This window comes from Elaeis guineensis, chromosome 2 (assembly GCF_000442705.2).
Source record: "Elaeis guineensis isolate ETL-2024a chromosome 2, EG11, whole genome shotgun sequence".
Classification (NCBI taxonomy): Eukaryota; Viridiplantae; Streptophyta; class Magnoliopsida; order Arecales; family Arecaceae; genus Elaeis; species Elaeis guineensis.
The window spans coordinates 10087288-10103597 of record NC_025994.2 but is presented as its reverse complement, the minus strand read 5'-3'; the positions used below and the strand labels follow the sequence as shown (position 1 = coordinate 10103597).

Here is a 16310-nt window from a genome sequence, read left to right as displayed (position 1 = left end):
TTGGAGTTGGAGCATAATGAAATCATGCCCTCATCTCTCTATAAACATGTCTAGGTATAGAGATCTCATCTTTGATGCGCTCTTTACTCTTAATAACTCATACTTTCATGTCTCTTTTTCTATTCTGTTCTATCAAAGTTCCGTCTGTTTTAGGCTATAGAGGGTCTCTTGCCAGATCAACTCTGACAATCTTTGATCATGTCGTTGTGTAGGCTGGATCCCCACTCCGAGCAGACCACCTGCAGCCTCTTGATTTCTTAAATTTCATCAGGCTGGATTTTGATGGCAACGATTGAGATTCGGTTTTAACTTATACGTCATGTTTAATCTTGTTACTCAAGAGAAAATTGTGACATCAATTGTACTCACTTCTATACCTTTTTCCTTTCTTCTTTTATTTGGCTAGATTTACAGCTTTCTACTCTCAATGTGGAGCTAATAACCTCGGTGGTGATACCATTTTTGTGTACACAAAGCACGGTCACATGGCATCACTTCTATTATGCAACCATCCAACTCCAATATTTGCGTTCGCTAGCAATGCCAGGCCAGAAATGATATAAATTTGTACTGGGGTTTTATCCCACTTGAATTTCCTCTATCGGATGTCGTGAAAGATGATTTTAAGGAAACGGTCATCCTTACGAAGATCAGGTGTACATTGAGATCTGGAGATATCATTCTGGTGGTCCTATACTTTAATTTAGCTGCCAATCTGCCACGTTGTCTGTACACACATCAATTCTCAAGTCCGGACCATAGATTAGTGTGTTTGCTTTTTTTTTCCAACATGTATTGTATGAATTCGTCTTTCTACAACTTCCGATAAGAACTATAAATGCAATGAGAGTAATTGTATTCTTTTACCACACACCTAGGTGTATCTAGGAAATCGGAACCTGTTGTTTCTTTTGACAAATCTATCTCTAAGTCCAAATTTGTTGACCCATGTGCTTTCAAGGTTCTATTTGAAATTATTGTTGATGGCCGGGCTTTTTGGGCTCCGGAAATAGAGCTTTCAAAAAATAAAGCTTTTACCAAGTAATTTTTTTATAAAAAATTATTTGTAGTTTGGTAACTACATTTTTGAAGTACCGTAGAAATAACTTTTTGTATATAGTGGCATTTCATAGATCCGTGACTTGGCTCATTCTCTTGACTTTTTCCCTTGGTTTTTATGCTCTAATTTAATCAAGGAAAAGGAAAAAAACAGCATGATAGATACTTCCATTAATTATATGTGAAATCCCAGTCAATGTCTAAAATGATTATATGCAACAATAAGAAATACTAATTTATAATTTGATATCATTTTCTATAGTTAAACTTAGTTCAAAAATATAATATAGGTGCCTGGATAGGCTACCCAAAACATTCTTCTTTTAAAACAGTGATCTTGGCTTTTTGATTTTGTTATAGGACCCGTTTGGTCCACGAAAAGTGGAGGGGAGAAGCGAGTTTTTGAAAAGAGGAGAGAAGATTTTTTGTTTGATTAGAGTTTTAAGAGGAGAGATAGTGAAAAAACCTCTTCATATGGGAAGATACTTCTCATATTTTATGGAAAGTAGAAATTCATGGGGGAGATAGGTTTTAGCACTCCCATAGGATGAGAATTGATGATATTTTTTTTTTCAAAAATAACTTTTTAAGATCCATGATTAAAATTTTATAAAATAGCAATGAATGATTAGAATAAAATACTAAATAGTGATATAGTATTATATTAATATTATCCTAATATTTATATTAATATAATATTAATATTAATTAATATTATAATATTTAATTATATTTTAATATTTACACTAATATAATATTTTTATTAATATTAATATAACATTTATATTAATATAGCATTGTATTTGATATTAAATTTATATCTATTTTAATAAATTTATTATATTAATATATTAATATTATATTAATATATTAGTATTATATTAATATAATAAATTATTATAATTTAATATTATTTTATGATATATTAATTTTATAATTATATCAATATAAATATAATATTTATATTTATATTAAATTTAAGATCCAAAAGGTACAATTTTATATCTATTCAAGGTATAATAGGTATTTTATATAATTTTTCTAGAAAAATAAGTTTTTAATCAAATATAAGCTACTCTATAATAAGTCACTTTCATATGGCCAATCAAATATACCAAAATCTTATTCTCAGAAATAATTTTTCAAAAAAAAAATTCTTCTCATAAACTAAATAAGTCCTTAATTATTTGAGTATCATTCTCTCGTGCATTTCAGTTCCTTGATGTGGAATCAGTTTGTTTTAATTATCTATGTGAGATTCTTTACTCAAGCTCCTCTAATTAAGATATGACCATTCTATTCTAGCTGGTGAGATTAAAATTTCGCTTTAGTATACGTGCATGCATGGTTGCTGGCTTGCTTGCTCCAGTAAATTAAACTAAAATATTTTTAATCATCAAAAAGCTTTGTCCCCCCCCCCCCCCCCCCCCCCAAAAAAAAAAGGAAAAAAAAATCATGAAAAAGCTAGGATTTGATCCCAAAGTTTTGAAACAATTACTATGGTATTTCATGTCAGCTAGGAGCTTCTATCAAGGATTTGATCCCAAACTTGATCATAGTTTTTTTATGATAACAACTCGTTAATTACATGCTAATTTTTCTGGAAAACAAAGAAAAAAAAAACATGCTTAAGCAAAAAAAAAAAGGACAGAAAAAAAAAAGGAAAAAAAGACAAATTCAAGTGGAATTAACCTCCCTAGTGGTGCTAGTGCTTCACCATGCTTCATGCACTTTTAAAGGGCTTATACCCTCTAACGCTGTGAATAAGGCCTTGGAGTGACCCACAAGTTCCAAGTAGAGCCACTAACAAGCAACCAAAACTCAAGACCTTGAGCCATGTCCACGTTGCAGAGAACCTGCCTATCTTAGCCTGAGCAATGAACATCTCGATAGGGAAATACACTGTGAGGGGCCAATATGACACAGCTCCGATCAAACCAACGAAGTCATTGAAGAAAGGAAATATCATGGCGATCACAGTGGTTAAGATGACATAAAGTATTCTCCAAATCAAGCGGAAGAAACTGAACGGGTAGTCACCCAGGAAGGGAATGCTGACAACATGCTCAATGGTCAGCAAGTGTCTACGGCTCCAGCGGCCGTGCCACCAATTCTCAACAACTTGGAAAACTGGCTGAGTAAACACCTGCAAGAAACGCCACATTCTCTATTAATTACCAAGAGGTAGAGCAATTATTTTTTTTCATAGTTTTAATTAAGTTTGGTTTGGATTCCAACCGAGCATTTAATATTAAGGAGAATTAATGCAAGGTGGTTGGCCTTATTGTAGTAAATGCATACAGACATCTGACAAAAGTCTTCGCATACTCTTCCCGTCTTGTTGCATTGACTTTTGTCATCCAAACTTTAAGCCTTTGTGTTGTTTGTTTGAGAGGTATATTCGCAAATTTCCGATTTTAAAAAAGATGTATTTATATATTTATATATGTATCTACGTATGTTTGAGTACGTAATGCGTTCTTTTCTAATTAGTTCTGTGGAGATCATACCTGGTATGCTCCGATGAGATGGATGGCTACACAAATATTTCCAACATCAACGAGCCAAAATGGCTCATAGAAACCGAATCCAGTGAGGAAGTTGCCAGGTGCATCGTTCCCAAAAGCAGCGTACCCCAGGACACCACACAACATATAGAAGACCGTTGTGATGGACACGCCTATGTTTGAGGCCTTCTTCATGACCTGGTTCTCTGGTGGATCTGATTTTAGCGTGTCCTGCAAAAAATCCCGTGTCAATTTGGATCGGGTCTTATTGGAAGAAGGCATTGTGTTGGAGTTGAAGGTTAAGTATTTAGGCATTGAATTCATCTTGTTTCAGTTTCGAGTGCTATATTATTTTGATTCCTGTTTTGGTGTGCTTTAGTGACCATTTGAACGAAATATATTTTTGTTCTTTTTATTTGGCATGTTTTCTATTTTCATCATGCACACTTTCAGCTAATTACTGCAATTATATCTCAAACTATAGTTGCAAAACATTCCATGATAAGTAAACTTTGTTATTGCCAGATTAATAATAGATAATTAGATTTATTTATTTATAAATGATAATTATAACTATGCATAACATATTATTATCCATGTTTTGTATTTAATGAAGCTGGATTTGAACCACTGTTCATTTGCAAGTAGCTTGCTCGTCTAACAGCCTTACTGGTTAAACAAAAACTAGCATCCACATGCACTGATGTTTAGATAATTTTTTATAATTTCTGTACGCTAAATAACTGGAGGTTAGGTTGAAATAAATGCCAAAGTACTTTAATGGTTTGACCTCTATCTCAATAAGAACGTTGGAGTAAGTGAAGGCAAAGGCTATGTTCCCAAGAGCTTGAAATGCCCTCCACACCTTCTCACTTGCAGAAACGTCCACCCCAACAGTGACCCCTGTTAGGGTGGTCCTCGCAGCGATCCCTTCTGCATTAACAAAGACGCAAGCATTTGTGACATTCGAGACAGGGTTTAATACCTTCCAAAAAAAAAAAAAAAAAAAAAAAAAAGATCAGAGAGAAGGAGAAACCTGCTATTTTGGCAATTGAGAGCCCCAGCCCAATAGAAGAGTAAGCGAAGGACATGATGGCTGCCAAAATTGAGAGCCACCAAATCTTGTGAAAGTTGGGTATTTGAGACAAGATTATCTGAATGCTTGCAAAGATGATCATGTTCTTATTGTTCGATGCTTCACATATTGCATCATGGCCATGCTTATGAAAGCAATTGGATCTTTTTATGGCCCTAATGACATAAAAAATAAACCAGCCAAAAGTGAGTACATGCAAGTAGTGAGCCTGCATAAGAATTTGCTTGTGGGAATGGGTTTAGTTGGTAGGTAACCCCATGCTGATGGCTGTGGTGATGGTGTACCCAATGGCAGCTCCTACGAGATTAGCATACTGAGCCACTCCACATAGTTTATAGTTCATTCCTCCTGAGAGACGAAAAGGAAGAGAATCAAAATCAAAATGAAATGAAGGAGAGAGAAACAAAACAAGAAGATCTTTTTCCGAACATATTTGCATTTCTTGTCTTTTGAGTCCGAGCAAAACATATTACTAGTTTAATCTGAACATCCCCTACCTAAGTAGGATCTCACGGCATCCCTGTAAGTGTAGTTCCTTTTGCCGTACGTTGGGTTGGGAGATCTATAGCAATCCACAAGCAATCTAGCGCAGAACCAAGTGATGAGAGAAAAAGCTAAGAGAACTGTAGGCCCAGCCACCCAGCCCAGCTGAGCTACGGACCAAGCCAGAGAGAGCACTCCAGACCCAATCACTGCAGTAATGATGTGGGCACTAGCAGTCAGCAATGTTCCTACAAAACCCAATGATCCACGCAGAGGTTCAAATGAAATGAAAAAAACTATAGAATCTACCAAAGATAACCATCGACTGTGTGAGAAAGTATGGACAGTATCAGTAGGAAGAGCGACAAATAGAAGTGAGAGGAAGGGGGAGAGAAGATTGGACCTGTTCTCTTGACACGGCCATCATCATCAAAGTCCACCATAGCTTCGCTGCCTTTGGCCACCTCGAAGCCTAAGCCTGCCTCCATGGAGTTGGCACTGTCCTGCACCTTTGGCTTTGAGACTTTGTCTCAATTTCTCTTCTCCGTAGAGAGACCGGGGGGAAATGGGGTGTCTTCTTATAGGAGTTGAACGTGTATGGACCCTGAGACAGGGTATTTAGTGCATGCTCTAATCGTCGCCATTTACTAGTTTCGCTGGGCGAAAGAAAAGAGGAAGAACATATGCATTATGTAATTAATGTTTAATGTTTGGCTTATAACCTAAGGTACTGTTTGGTACATGATCAGTGATGTGATCGTTGAGGTGATACAGGCATTGGGGTAATGCACAAATACTAGGATGATGTATGATTAATATATTTGGTGTATCACTGGAAATAGAATTTCACTGTATTTGATATATCACCAAGTAGTGACAGTGATAATGTATAAAATATTATTAATAACCTTACACGTTAATATATAATAATTATTCTATAATTTGATTAAATATTTTTCATTTACAATCTTAAATCATGTAGTAGTAGTAGTAATAATAATATTTATCATCATCATCATCATCATCATCATCATCATCATCATCATCATTACAGATATTTATTTTGAGTAGGCTATTAAAATGATATTACGATAATATTATAGGTAATCAGGCTTGGCTATATTTAACCAATTTTGACCATCAATATCAGGGCTACCTATTAGAAATGATTTAGCCCATTAAAATAAAATAAGAAAAAAAGTATAAAAGATTTAGCATGATCCATCCATGTCAATTAACCATACTTGCCTATAGATATAAAATACACATCTAATAAATAAATAAAAGGCACCATGCCATTTAACTAAACCTACCAATAAAAATAAAATAGGCATCTAGTAAATAAATAAAAGGCATCTATACCAATTTACCATACTTGCCAATCAACATAAAATAGGCATACAATCAATAAAAATAAATAAAAGTCATCCAGTTAGACATAGCATCATAAATTAAAGTTTAGTTAAAAGTAATCCCATGTCATAGCATATACTAGTTCCTATAGCATAAAATATTGGTGTGGTCCCTCATATGGGACCTTGGGATGGGGTGGCGGGGGGGGGGCGTGCGTGGAGCTTGAGTACCGCACAGAAACTAGCGATGGACAGAAGCCTTTTGTGGCTTGAAAAAAATGTAGACATAAAAGACGAGTCCATAAAGTACTCTAATTTTTATCTATAAAAGTGGAGTCCATGGATGTGAAAATGTGACTACAGAAAAAGGTAGAGCCATGAGCCATTAAAAGGAGAAAGAGAGAGAGAGAATAAGAGATGCTTGGAGAGTACTTCGTTCAATCCATGCCATTTAACTAAACCTACCAATAAAAATAAAATAGGCATCTAGTAAATAAATAAAAGACATCTATACCAATTTACCATACTTGCCAATCAACATAAAATAGGCATACAATCAATAAAAATAAATAAAAGTCATCCAGTTAGACATAGCATCATAAATTAAAGTTTAGTTAAAAGTAATCCCATGTCATAGCATATACTAGTTCCTATAGCATAAAATATTGGTGTGGTCCCTCATATGGGACCTTGGGATGGGGTGGCGGGGGGGGGGGGGGCGTGCGTGGAGCTTGAGTACCACACAGAAACTAGCGATGGACAGAAGCCTTTTGTGGCTCGAAAAAAATGTAGACATAAAAGACGAGTCCATAAAGTACTCTAATTTTTATCTATAAAAGTGGAGTCCATGGATGTGAAAATGTGACTACAGAAAAAGGTAGAGCCATGAGCCATTAAAAGGAGAAAGAGAGAGAGAGAATAAGAGATGCTTGGAGAGTACTTCGTTCAAAAAAAGCAGATTGAAGAACATCGATTGGAGGAGTTCGCTTAATCTTGAATTAGAATCATTCCATCAAGAGTTCTACTGGAGATTTATTTAATCTTAAATTTTTTATTTCTTATATTAGAAGTGATATTTCTGGCATGATGTTAGAAAAAATTTTATACTCTAAACTATTATTATAGTGAAAGCTCTTTCTTACTCTCATCCCTGTGTGGACGTATGCTTTGGCCAAACCACATTAAATATGATATTTTTTTGATTGCTGTAATTTTTCTGTGCCTTTGATATTATCGTTAGTATGATTTTTATTTTTATTTTATCTATTATTTAGATTACTCAAATTTGAATAAGTGGTATCAAAGCTAGATTCCACCGAATCCAGAGTACTGAAGAAAGAATTGAGACGCTAATAGATGGAAGATCAATCTTCATCGGGCACTATGAACCAATTGATATCAACCAACTACTCGATTTGGAAGCCTCACATGGAAGATCTTCTTTACTACAAAGATCTTTACAATTCAATCGAGGGAGTTATTGCTCAGCCCAATAAGATATCAGAGAATGGGAGAAACTGAATCGCAAAACTATTGGGCTCATTCGGCAATGGATTGATGATAGCATCTTCCATCATATTTCAATAGAGGTTAACATCCATAGCCTCTGGTTGAAACTGAAAAGCCTATATGAGAGAAAGATGGTGCAAAATAAGGCATTTCTAATTGACAAACTAATAAACATGAAATATAAAGAGAGGGCTTCCATGGCGGAGCATCTAAGTGACATTTTAGACATGGTGAACTAGCTCGCCGTGATGAAAATGGCATTAGATGAGGAGCTCCAGGCCCTACTATTATTGAATTCCTTATCCGATAGTTAGGAGACTCTGGTGGTGTCTCTAAGTAATTTTTCATCAGAGCATTTGATAGTCTTGGCAACGGTGAAAGACTGTATGCGTAATAAGGAGGCCAAGAGAAAGGATCAAGGGGTCTTGAGCCATAATGAGGCCCCTATCATGGAAAGAAAGAGAAGAAGCAAATATAGGAACTCTTAATCTAACTCAGATGATGGCCGCACTAAATCATAGGGAAGATCTTAGTCCTAAAGTGGCAGATGTTACAACTACGGTAAAAGGAGTCACTTTAAAAAAGACTGCTGATTACTGAAGGAGAAGTTGAAGAATAAATTAGATAATGACTTCAGCTCGGACAATGAAACGACAGTCATAGGTAAGGATGGAGAGGTGATTATTGTTTATAGCACAACAGATGATGGTTTTGCAGGTACTACTAGCTAAGATTCTATCTGGATGATCGATTCGGCCACTTTGTATCATGTTATAGTGAGGCAAAAATTATTCTCATCTTATCATTCTAGTGACTTTGGGATGATAAAGATGAAGATCGATAGAGAATAAAAAATTATTAACCTCAGGGATATTGTGCTGATCACGAGCTTGAGGTACAGGCTAGTATTAAAGAATATTTGATATGTACCAGATATCTGCTTGAACCTATTATCGACAGGATATTAGACGAGGAGGGCTACTATAGTGTGTTTGGAGACGACAAGTAGAAGCTGACCAAAAAATTGCTAGTAGCAGTTAGAGATATCAAGCAAGGCTTTCTCTACTTCATACAACCAAGCTCGATAAGGAGGAGGTAAACATAGTGAAAAAATCTTCTATCTCAGAATTGTGACACCGATAATTGGGACATATGAGCCAAAAGGGATGTCAATTTTGATCAAGAAGAATGCTCTTCCTATTGATAGTTTTGGATTGAAGACATGTGAAAGCTGCCTGATGGATAAGCAAATCCAAATTTCTTTTTGAAATCTTTTCTTTAAAAGAAAAGCTGGTGTATTAGATCTTGTTCATAGTATTGTTTGTTCTATGATTGATAAAACTCTTAGTGGATGCTCTTACTTCATGATTTTATTGATAATCACTAGACTCTCAAAAAGTTTAGGCATATGCTTTGAAAATAAAGGACCAGATGCTCGATATATTCAAGTAATTTTACATCTCTGTTGAAAGAGAGATTGAATGAAAGCTGAAGTGCATATTGGTGGATAATGGGGGTGAATACAGAGGTTCTTTTAAGAAATACTATCAACAGAATGTTATCAAATTGGAGAAGATGGTGCTTAAAAAACCACAGTGGAATAGGGTTGCTGAAAGGATGAACAAGATGATCTGCAAGAAGATCAGGAGCATGCTCTCTTATTTTAAACTATTGAAGATATTTTGAAGAGAGGCATTGATGACTGAGGTTCACATCATTAATCTTTCTCCTTCCTATGCTCTTGAGGGTGATACACTATAGAGAATATGGTTAGAAAAAGATGTTTCTTACAATTACTTGAAGGTCTTTAGATGTAGGGTGTTCGTACATATTCCTAAGGATGAGAGGTCCAAACTAGATACCAAAGTGAAGCAATGCATATTCTTGGGTTGTGGTGAGGATGGACAGTTCGGCTACTGGTTGTGGGATCTTATGAAGAGGAAGATCGTACATAGCCATGATGTTATTTTCTTGAAGGATCAAATGATCGATGACTTCGAGAATCCTAACAAGCTGAAGTCGATCTCGAGCAGCCTTGTAGACTTATGCCTAGATATTTCTTCGATGAGTCTTAATGATCGAAGAGCAACTACAGATGATGATACATATAACAGTCATGAGGCTGAGGAGAGTATGGATGGTATTCAGACTGAGCCGCATGTTGAACCACCTGTATAGTAGGTCCGAAGATCTACAAAAGAGTGAAGGCCATCCACGAGATATCCACCACAAGATTACGTGCTATTAATGAATGCGGAGGAGCTTGAGTCCTACTCCGAAGCCATGGAGCAATAGCATAGTGAGGAGTGGATGAAGGCAATAGAGAAAGAGATGAATTTTTTGTAGGAAAACAATACATATAAGCTAGTGAATATGTCAAGGAAAAGTGAGTCCTCAAAAATAAATGAATGTTTCGATTGAAGCCATAAGAGAATAGTTTACAATCAAGGTACAAGACGAGGTTAGTTGTGAAAGATTTTGGTCAAGGGAAAGGCATCGATTTTGAAGAGATTTTCTCACCCATCATGAAGCTCACGTCTATTCAAGCTGTCCTCGATCTCGCTGCCTATTTAGATCTCGAGGTGAAACAACTTAATGTGAAGATGACATTCCTTCATGGTCACTTGAAGGAGGAGATATATATGGAGCAATCAGAAGGGTTCAAAATTAAAGGCTAGGAGAATCTGGTGTGCCGCTTGGAGAAAAGGCTTTATGGGCTGAAGCAGGCACCGTGATAGTGGTACAAAAAATTTGATTTCTTCATGATAGAGAATGGATATAAGAGAATAAGTTACCATTGTGTTTATGAAGAACTTCTCTAATGATAATTTTATCATATTTTTACTATACATTGATGACATGCTGATTGTGGGATATGACATTGCCAAAACCAACGATCTGAAGCTGAAGTTGGGTTAGATGTTCATGATGAAAGACACGGGGCAGGCCAAAAAAAATGATCTTAGGGATGAGAATCACTCAAGATAGATGATCTGGGAAGCTATGGTTGTCACAGGAGGGCTATGCTAAGAAGGTGTTGGATCAATTCAACATGAGTGGTGTGAAGCCGATGGTGAGTCTACTTACAGGACACTTTAAGTTGACTAAAAATCAAAGTCCAAATAATGAGAAGGACCAAGTGGAGATGAGTAAGATTTTCTATACCTCTGCCGTGGAAAGTCTTATGTATGCTATGGTGTGCATCCGTAGTCAGTTTCTTTCAAACCCCAAGAAGGAGTATTGAAAAGTAGTGAAGTGAATAGTAAGATATCTTAAAAGGACATTCAGAACATGTTTATGCTATGGTAGTGGAGATCCTGTGCTATAGGCTTATACAGACACGGACATGGTGGGAAATGGAGACATACAGAAATCTACGCTAGGTTATCTGATGATATTCTCAGAGAGAGTGGTGTCATGGCAATCAAAGTTATAAAGTATGTCGCACTGTCATTGATAGAGGCAGAATACATCACCTTAACGGAGACCAATAAAGAAGTGCTATGGCAAAAGAACTTATTAGAGGAGCTTGGAAGGGAGCAAAAGATGCATGTCGTCTACAGCAATAGCCAGAATATCATTCATCTCAATAAGAATACGGAATTTCATTCAATGATGAAATATATCGATGTCAGATATCATTGGATTTAGGATGCGCTGGAGATGAAATAGTTCAAGCTTGAAAAATTTGACACTGAAGAAAATAGTTCTGATATATTGACGAAGCTAGTTTTAGGGATAAAATTAATGAAGTACAAGGATGCTGTAGACTTGGTAGAACCTTCATATGAGTTGGGAGGTAGAGATTTATTGGTGTGGTTCCTCCTCATATGGGAACCACTAATTTAAAAAAAAGGGGGGAAGAGAAGAGTCCGAAAAGGATGCATATTGCTTAGGTAGTGCGTGGAAACCAACGATGCAAGGAAGCCTTTTGTGGCTCGAAAAAACATAGATATGGAAGACCAATCTATAAAGGACTCTAACTTTTGTTTATAAAAGTAGAGTCTGTAGATGTGAAAAGGTAACCATAGAAAAAGATGGAGCCATAAGCCACCAAAAGGAGACACAGAGAGAGAAGAAGAGAGGGTTGGAGGATACTTCATTCAAGAAAAAAGGATTGAAGAACGTCGATTGAAAAAATTCACTCAATCTCGGATTAGAGATTCCATCGAGGATTCTATTGGAGATTTATTTAATCTTAGATTTCTTCTTTTTTGTATTAGAAGCGGTGTTTCTGACGTGGTGTTAGAAAAAATTTTGTACTCTAAACTATTATTATAGTGAAACTCCTTACTCTCATCCCTATGCGGAGTAGGCTTTAGCGGAACCATATTAAATTCTGGTGTTCTTGCAATTATTATAATTTTTCTGTGCCTTTGATATTATTGTTAGCATGATTTTTGCTTTTACTTTATCTATTATCTGGAGTACTCAAATCCCAACATAAAATAACCCATCAAGATATTCTATCCAAATTTAATAACATGTATGCATCAAATACGAAGTGCTAATACAAGAATATCAACTGAGCATTAGCTAAAAGTCAAATGTTGGCCTATATAACGTAACAAGATGGTCTTGCAGAATTTGCATTATGCAGCACTTTTGTAATAGAGATGATAGGTGTATAAGTAATGTAACTTTTCCTTGTCCTTGCTAAGAACCTCTCCTGTAGCTACTATCTCTTCATTACATAAGCCATTAATTTTTAGGATCTTAGAAATTAAATCAGTTCTTATATCTTCTCTTTCTTGAATAGCCCCCTTTTTGCATAAAAAATGGCAATTCTCTTGAAGTCCGATCCCTATTTTTCTCATAAGCATTGCCAATCTTTTTCATTTGATCAGCCTTTTTCTTAGCACTCCTATCACTTGTGCCTCCTATAGTAGTAGGCTAGCAAACTGAAGTCAGTAAGTCAATATTTCCTCCATTATTACCACCCTCAACCTCCATATCACTAGCTAATGATGTTGCCCCTATCATTTCTTCTTCGTCTTCTTGTTGAATTGCTGCACAATCCTCCCCTGTATTTGTTGTTGCTTAACAAGTTGCCTAATCCTTACCATATACAGTTTCTAATTACTTAAATAAGAAAATGGTTTCCCATGAAGGTTTATGGCATTAGGATGGCTCTGCATTCAATGTATAAAAAAATATCATGCCAGAAATCACATACAGTGGAAAAGAAACATGTAATAAACTATTTCTTCTTACCTTAAACTACAAGTCATACAAGTCCTTATTTGCACAAATGTACATATTTTGTGCATCCCATGCAAAGCCAGAACAATCCGGCTCAAGCATCTCCTTAATTGCATGGAATTGCTTTTTAAGATGCTTGCACCGATTCTTAATACAGAATGGATCTTCAAATCAGAACTAGGCAATCTTTCATCCATCATTTTTGCCAAATGTGAATACCACCCATTCTTAAATTAGCCACCATCAACTTTCCAGCTATCTTGGACTGCATCAACCATACAGTTTACCAAGATAACATCCTCCTTGGGACTCTATACCCTCCTTGAGCTAGCATTTTGACTCTCTTGGTCTGCCTTCTTATTGCCTTTCTTTCTCTTACCATGGCTTAATCCTTCTACTTGACTTGATGTTCCATCCTAGTATTCATATATAAACTTTAATACCTAAAAATATAGTAAATGAGAATAAAAAATATATTAAATACATAAAAATAAATCAAACTAGCTTATAACCCCGTGTGATATATGGGATGCAATTTTTTTATATGAAATTAGTCTAAACTTTTAAAAATTTTCATTGTTGATATTTAATAAACATTAAAATAAAACTGGCAGTGCAAAATGATATTCATCATATTAGCACATTAATCTTAGTTATCATTATAAAATATCCACAGCCCTACCAAATTTGATAAGTTCAAAGTCTTTTCTAGTCCAATATTAATATTTTTTTTATTCTAATTCCAAACCTATGAATGTTGGTTTTAAAAGAAAAGAAATCATGATATTTGCTGCTAATAAATAGCATTAAATATTAACGCTTTGCTAAAGACATATATACATGCTCCCTTGAACTTTTCTCCATCCAAGAAAATTTCTATATGTAATTAAATATCATGTACATGCATGGCAGATATCTGTGCATATATATGGTAGATGAAAAGATTTTGCCCATTTTCCTTCTTAGGGAGTTTTAACGATGCCAATATTTGGTTATAGCAAAAACATTAGTGCTATTTATGATTTTGATATTAATGGAAAAGTATGTAAGCTGGCATTACTTTCTTTTCTATTTTATATTCTTTATATAGAGCTAATAAATGAGGATAGTCAGAAAACCAAAAAAAAAACTACCATGATAATTCTATAAAAAACTGCTATGAGAATAAGCACTTATTTTTTTTGAAAATAATTACATATACAGAATAAAACCATAGCCTATATATATGGCAAAAGGATTATATTAATGGAATAATATTTAAGCTAGTATTATTTTCTTTTTTATTCTATAATCCCATATATAGAGCTAATAAATGAGAGGCTGTAATGCATCTAGTAATGCTTCCTTAGGAAATTAAAAATAAACTATCATTATAATTCTATGAAAAACTTCCAAGAGAATAAGTACTCATTTTTTTTTTAAAATAATTACATGATGTATAGATGGCAAAAGGAGAGCTTACCAGCATAGGCCTCCACTTTAACATGGATATATTAGATGAGAATAAATAATAACATCTTATAATCATAATTTAATAATAATAATATATTTTTCAAATAATATCCAAATTACTGGCTCAATACAAGCTAATAAAATATAAAAGAATTCAAATAGCATTCATTTCAAAATATAACCCATGCACATATGGAGTCTTAAGCATTTCTATTATTCCTCCAACTATTAAACATCTTATTTGCTAAATTCTACTAGAACTGAGATCATAAATTAGTCATCTCCATATATGTAATCATTTTCACTAAGATCAGATTTTGTTTCTTGAGTGCCACCCACATCCTCACCTACCTCTACCTCTATTGGGTCAGTAGACATCTCTTGTTAGGAGGAAGGCACAAGCATGGATAATTCTCCTTTGGGATTTCATAGGATAATAAGGTTTAGACCTCAATATTACCAACCTCAATTTCAATAGCTAAAGCATATTTCAATGATATTTCTAGCCTATGAATGTTTCATGCCAAAAAATTTATGAGAAGTATTCGGCTGACTTTCTTATCTCCACCCATTCAAATGATACCTCTCACCTCTATACGGGATCAAAGAGCCTTCTATATTTTTGTAACCAATATCATGCAAGTAGTAGTAATCTATAGTTTCATATATATGTATTAAAAACAATCTTATTTTGTTATCACATGAAAAATGATATAAAGAGACTATGCATTTATCTTGCGGAACCATTAAGCCATTTGGTTTTGAAATTGCATGTCCTAAGACCTTAGAATCAATTGTAAAGCCCTCCCACCTAGGTAAGATATATATAAACTTCATAGTTTTTGTATATATGCCTAGAACATTAGTGGCAATGTCACCCTTACGAGATCTATACCTAATCATGTCAGCAACATTTACTGTGACCTAGATATAAGTTCCATCAAGTGCCCCAAGGCAATTCTACATACATAAAATAAAGTCATTTATAATCCTATGATCTCACCATATGAACTAGAAAATTTTATTTGGACAATTGTAATACCTTGAAACATTTCCATCTATCATCTAGATAATTTTCAGGCATAGGCTCGGTTTGTGGATAAGATTGGATGGAGATGCAAAATAGCATGTGGCACTATAGAAAATTATCTATTAATTATCTTACTTGAACGTGCAAGTTATCTTTTGACTACCCTAATCCTTTTATCATGTGCAATAATGTGTAAGAACATGGCCACTAGTTCTTTAACTTTCATGTTCTTTGTGTACTTAAGTCTACCATGTATTGTTAGTAACATACACAGCTTATGGAAAGACCTCAAATCTATTTGACAATTATCAACACATGCCACATCACTCTCAAAAAGCATCTTATGCATGTTCAATAACCTAATTTGCAATCTAGAGTACATATTTTATGTCAATCTCTTTCTTCTAAATCTGTGATTTAGCATAAAAATGACAATCAAAAGCAACAAAGTATACGCCTCTTCCATCATTTCTAATTATAAAAGCAAAACCCAAGTTCTTGTAAATATTTTGATCGAGGAAATCTTACCACCATTACAAGTGTTGATTTCACGATACATGATTTAGAACCAAAAAATAAAAACTAATACATCAAAGTTCATAAACTAATGAAAGAAAGAG

At 34.8% G+C, this 16310-nt stretch overlaps 1 protein-coding gene across 1 annotated transcript; it reads right to left on the bottom strand.

Annotated features, from left to right (window-relative positions):
• Nucleotides 1–2661: 2661 nt before the first annotated feature.
• LOC105061061 (amino acid permease 6) lies at nucleotides 2662–5752 on the bottom strand. The gene is made up of 7 exons (XM_010944997.2): nucleotides 5549–5752; nucleotides 5160–5393; nucleotides 4917–5010; nucleotides 4603–4817; nucleotides 4357–4499; nucleotides 3570–3797; nucleotides 2662–3205 (listed from the first exon to the last, which is right to left on the bottom strand). The coding sequence occupies exons 1-7, from the start codon at nucleotides 5631–5633 to the stop codon at nucleotides 2783–2785; spliced, it is 1422 nt and encodes a 473-aa protein (XP_010943299.1). The 5' UTR covers nucleotides 5634–5752; the 3' UTR covers nucleotides 2662–2782.
• Nucleotides 5753–16310: the final 10558 nt, after the last annotated feature.